Source organism: Cololabis saira, chromosome 7 (assembly GCF_033807715.1).
Source record: "Cololabis saira isolate AMF1-May2022 chromosome 7, fColSai1.1, whole genome shotgun sequence".
NCBI lineage: Eukaryota > Metazoa > Chordata > Actinopteri > Beloniformes > Belonidae > Cololabis > Cololabis saira.
Genome location: NC_084593.1, coordinates 42,716,211 through 42,721,547, shown reverse-complemented (window position 1 = coordinate 42,721,547; position 5,337 = coordinate 42,716,211). Strand labels below are relative to the sequence as shown.

Sequence of the window (5,337 nt, the reverse complement as noted above, 5' to 3'; positions counted from 1 at the left end):
CGTAACGTATTAAGCCACGTTTCAAAACAGATCTTTCCTACCTCATCCATCCCTCGATCTATTTTGTTTCTATGAAGTGTTAATGTGGTTTATAATTTGTTTTAATATGGCGTTGTAAGAGCACAAGCTATTAAAAATAAGGGCAGTAGAATACAGCAGGTAAGTATTTAATTCATGTTATTTCATCAGAAATAACATGTCCCAGGTACACATACTCATTACACACAGAGGATAGTACCGGCAATATAGAAGTCTGGGAAGGTTGATTGCCTGTCACCTCTGGTTCTAACAATCACAACCTTACTCTTTTTTGCATTGTATATATCAAAATCAGCAGCATACTGCGTACATATTCCCAGGAGCTGTTGGAGACCAGCACTGCATGGGCTGAGGATGACCAAATCATCAGCATATTCACTCTTAAGAAGTCAGTAGCCTACATACCTATTGTATAGGTACTGTACCGGATCAAAGGACTAACGTTGTGATCAGGGAGTGACTGCACATAAATATATTAAGTAACTGTTGATCTATATTAATTTAGATTGATTAATATATTCACTGTTCAGACTGTAGCCTACACTATGTGCATGATAGGCTGCACATTTATGTATGTTGATAGATGTTGTACATTCTATGCTGTATACTGATTCATATACATTGATTGTACTCTTTATTCATTGATAGACTGCATACTATATTCAGTTGATAGGCTATTTCAGATTTAGATACTATACACTTTACTGTACAATGACTCACAGTTGCTGTGCATTTATATTTAGATACTGTGCAGTATCGATTCATATATTCGCTGTTCAGATTCCAGTTCCACTCGGTGTCTATATCCAGGTGCAGAATGTATTACTCCTTGTCAAATGTAACTTACCTTAGAATTCTTTGTCCTTGCCCAGACTAGAAATTGCAATTTTATCTCCAAAAATCTTACTTTTAGCATGTAATATTAGCAAGGTATGGGCTTTTTCTATAGAATACATACATACACATTATTCACCTCTGAAAAGTGTACTGTACACATGATGGGTCCATTTGACTTATGAAAAAGTTAATGAACACAATCTTTGAACAACTTCTATTTATTAAAGGCAAAAAAGTGCATGAACAAGTTAAATAAAAAAAGTGCAACAAAAGTGCATGAACAAGTTAAATAAAAAAAAAGCAACAAAAGTGCATGAACAAGTTAAATAAAAAAAAAGCAACAAAAGTGCATGAACAAGTTAAATAAAAAAAAACAAGAACAAAACTAGATGCCCCTCTTTGAGTTTGGATCTGGTCACCCTTCCCTGCAATGAAAACATTTTTGATTTTTAAAGCTACAAGCAGTGTGACACCACCCGTTGCAGACAGTGCATTGGGACCAGGCACGCCACTTTTTGTAAAGGTTTTTGTCAGCATCCTCCCAATCACATCCACAGACGTTGCACAGGTTATCTTTGAGTGGAAAAAAGCAATTAGTTCCCATTGGTCAAATCAACTGAACACTGAATGTGATGAGTTAATATATAGCAAAATGGTAAAAATGGGTACCTCCAACAGCCTCCTTGGTGTCGTCAGCGTGCTGTTGACTCCCGTCCTCTGTACCTACAAAAATTAAAAGTTTTTAACCCCATATATATTTCTCATTTCATTTCAAAACTAAGACTATTTTGTGCAGATTCATCAAATAAAAGTCTTAGTTATTTTCCAGAGCAAAGTCAAATAGTGAATAACTGCAAAAAGCGTACCATCGTCAGAATTATTGTTCTCATCATCTGGGGGCTGTCGGCTGCTGGGGCCTGAACCTAAAAAGTAGTAGTAGCATCATCACTAGTAGTAGGCTTGTAGAATTAACACAGATAGCTGTGTAAATATTCAGAAAAATCAGTTAACATTGCATAACAAATTCAAAAAATCTTCTAGGAAGTTCCTGTTGTGTGTATGAACATGGCTGCGCGGGGAGGGCACATTTGTTTGCCATATAAACTTACCTTGCCAAGTAAAAGTTAATGGCAAGGAAAATTAATAGGTATTAAAACACCAAACATCCATTCAAAATGTAACCATTAGCTTATAATTCATCGTATTTGATACTTACCATCTTCCATCATGGCCATAAATATTTTGGTAGGGTCGTTCACAATGGCGTCATCTTCAACTACAAAAACATAGAAAAGTTTTAAATACACAAAAGAAAAGTCAACTGGTATAACATGTACAGCTTTTGCTTTGAGGTAACGATGAAAAAGCTGTCAGCTAAGCCCCCCCTCCCCCCCCCCCCCTCTGAAGGAAGCCAAGCTTAAATAAGTTGACTCTTATGTACTAGTACACAAGATGAAGCGAAGCTGAAATAAGTGCTATAGAAATAATTTGTTATTATTAGAATCTGTGCTGCCTTCTCAAAGTCATTGACGATAAAGTATCTTACCTTGAGATAGCTCCACTACAGCCTTCCGTTTCCTACTTCCTCCTTTTTTCTTTTTCTTCACTGGTGATGAAAGAACACAAGAACAAGTATAATTTAATTCAAGTACATATTATCATGGCATAATAGATTCTGGATCATGGAGCATGGAGGTTGTATAGTTACATTACACAATAATTCAAAACAACTGTCTGATTGTCATCACCAATATTGTCATTTGTTCCACACCTTGTGTAAGGGATTGGGGTGACTGGCTTTCTGGACCTTGTGTAAGGGATTGGGAGGACAAAGCACCGGCGAGCTGGCCGGATGTATGGAGAACCGGGATGACTGGAAGGCTTGTCTGAGGACGACCTGGAGAGGGTGACAGGCCTTCTGGATCCAACTGTTTTCCTGGTTAAAGAGACATTAGACATTTTCCATTTGGCTAAGCAACAGACATTGACAAAACAGTATGCTAATACGCAAGTCATGAGTTTACTTCACAATGTCGTATAAAAACTACCTACTTATTTGAAGCGAAATCTGGTGTGCATTTTCCAGGATTGCCTTGAGCTGGTCTTTCCCATAAAAGTTGGGCTTTCGCAATGTCATTCCTTGGGGAAGACCAGTAGCCTGCACGATCGCCTTCTTGTAGGGAAGTTTCCCAGTCCCACCTGCCTCGTCTTTAAAGTAAGGATACGTAAGGAAAGAGAGAGAAGGGAGAAAGAGGGCGAGAGAGATGTCAATAAGCACATTGCAGCCTTGATCATCATATATGATATAGAACGTTACATGTGTGCTGGCAAGGACATAGCCGTTGCATTATCGCAAAGCATTACACGCCATGGCCTAGTTGAATGCTTGATACAGATTGTTAATCACAGCATTCTCAGTGCTCAGTTATTTCTGTATATCAGACCATTTGCTAAGAAGTTGAACAACTATGCAAGACTGTACATTGGAACTAGGCTAGACTAAGGTTGAACAGTACCTGGCAACGTATTCATTGAGGTGTATATTCTAAAAGGAATGTGTGATCTTTTGAAATTTTAATTGCATCTGATGATGCCATAAATAGCCTTACTATATTTCATGTTGAAGAGTTCTTGCACCTTCTTCATCAAGTCTTTTTTTTCTTTTTCTGTAGATGATCCTGCAGTGGCTGCAGATGACGTGTCTAAACATATTGACAAAAATTATATTAATTCAATAAGCTAGAGAACAAACTATATTAGCTATATGAACAAATTACTTTACATAATCCACATTGTCATGCATGTATGTAGAATTATCATCATCATCAAAAAAAAAAAAAAAAAAAAAAAAGAAATCTAATATTGAAAGTACTTCAAGGTCAAAATAATATCCAAGTACATGTAGTTTTGTTTGTACACCAAGCCAGTCACTGCGGTATACATATACAATTTAAAATCCATTTAATTTTCTGTGCATCCAAGCTAAACGCAATTTGGTCTAGTTGACAACTCTAATTGACACAACGTTATCACTTATGACTTTAAGCACTGCACAGTAACCCAATAAAAAGGCTGAAATTAAAGTAAGTGTTACTCTAAACACTTGAGAAATGTCATGAAACTGCTTACATGCCACCAATTCAGTCTATGCTTAGCATGAAAATACAGCGATGCATTCTTCTAAAGACATTACCAGCTAAGAAAATCCCAAATGCTCTGATCGAGGCATCATTAAGAAAGGCTTCCGCCTTCCTGCTTGCAATATGCTGAACTTTAACGTTTGGGTCCATGCTGAAGCGGTTGAACGCCAAGGTGACCACTTCCACCCCTAGCGTCTCCAACATGGTCACCTGTGGAAAGAATAGGGAGGATAACAAAAACATATTACTGGGTCTTAGAAAGAATGTTGCATGGACAACTAACAAATCAAAGTGACCCATAGGTTAGTACTAAACATCTTATACCACCATGAACTGTGCAGCTGTGACATGACACGAAAATGTTGGTTATTAGTGAAAATACATGTAGAAAAATGAGGTACCATGTGTACGAGCCCTTACTACAACTGCATGGTCACCTTGAAGAAATACAGTAGCTCTGACAAACCTCTTTCTTGATTTGATTGAGATGTCTTGAGATCTTTAGTTCCCTCATCTCCGGACTGAGGGCTTCTGCACTTCTTTCAGCTTTAAGAGCAGCTGCCTCTTCATTATAGAGTGCCTTCTCTTCTGCAGGCAAGCGGGACCAGGCACTCAGGTCTTTAATTTCACCTGGAAAATAATTAAGGGAATTTAATAAATTATCTTGTAGTCAAACTTAACAAGCTCACCAACATTGTGGTTAGTGTCTGCCCTGTGATTGAGGTCAGGGGCTCAATCCCACTCTGGTCATGAACCCAAAGCCACCCCAATTGCTATGGGCCATTTTGGCCAAAAAAAAAGAAAAAAAAAAAAAAAATCAACCTGAACTTTTTAGATAGTTTGCTTGTAGACTTAGATAAGCTTAGTCTATGTAGAAGCTTACATAGACTTTCTAATCTTTTGTTTCGTAAACTTTGCACTGTTTAGTACATTGTGGAGCACTGTATAGTATTTAGTATTTACCCATGATAACTGCCTAGTAGGTATTAAATGTATTTGATGTATTGTACTCTTGCTTAGTGTAAATGGCTCTGGATTAAGAACGTCTGCTAAATGCCTAAATTGTAAATTGTTAACCCATTAACATGTGGTCCAAAGACAAGAGCTCCACTGACTGAGCTCCTATCCATAGTCACTAATACAGTAGATGAAGGTGCATTTGGGTGTAAACCAACCATAGAGCCTATATGCTTTAGTTTACAATATCACTTACCCCTGGTCTTTTTCATCATGTTTCTGCAGAAGAGGTTGTATCCGGACAACTCTCGAACCAGCAGTTTTGGCTTTTGAGAATATGATGACTGGGTGGAGTGGAGGGTCC

At 37.7% G+C, this 5,337-nt stretch overlaps 1 protein-coding gene across 1 annotated transcript in view; it reads right to left on the bottom strand.

The window, feature by feature from the left end:
* Positions 1–2,863: 2,863 nt before the first annotated feature.
* Positions 2,864–5,337, bottom strand: part of LOC133447699 (uncharacterized) — a 3,437-nt gene continuing 963 nt past the window's right edge. Inside the window, exons 2-6 of the mRNA XM_061726432.1 lie at positions 5,230–5,337; positions 4,483–4,646; positions 4,070–4,226; positions 3,486–3,578; positions 2,864–3,084 (exon numbers count right to left, since the gene is read on the bottom strand). The exon at positions 5,230–5,337 is cut by the window's right edge and continues 22 nt beyond it. Coding sequence (XP_061582416.1) covers positions 2,921–3,084; positions 3,486–3,578; positions 4,070–4,226; positions 4,483–4,646; positions 5,230–5,337 — 686 coding nt within the window. The 3' untranslated portion in view covers positions 2,864–2,920. The remainder of the gene's footprint in view (positions 3,085–3,485; positions 3,579–4,069; positions 4,227–4,482; positions 4,647–5,229) is intronic.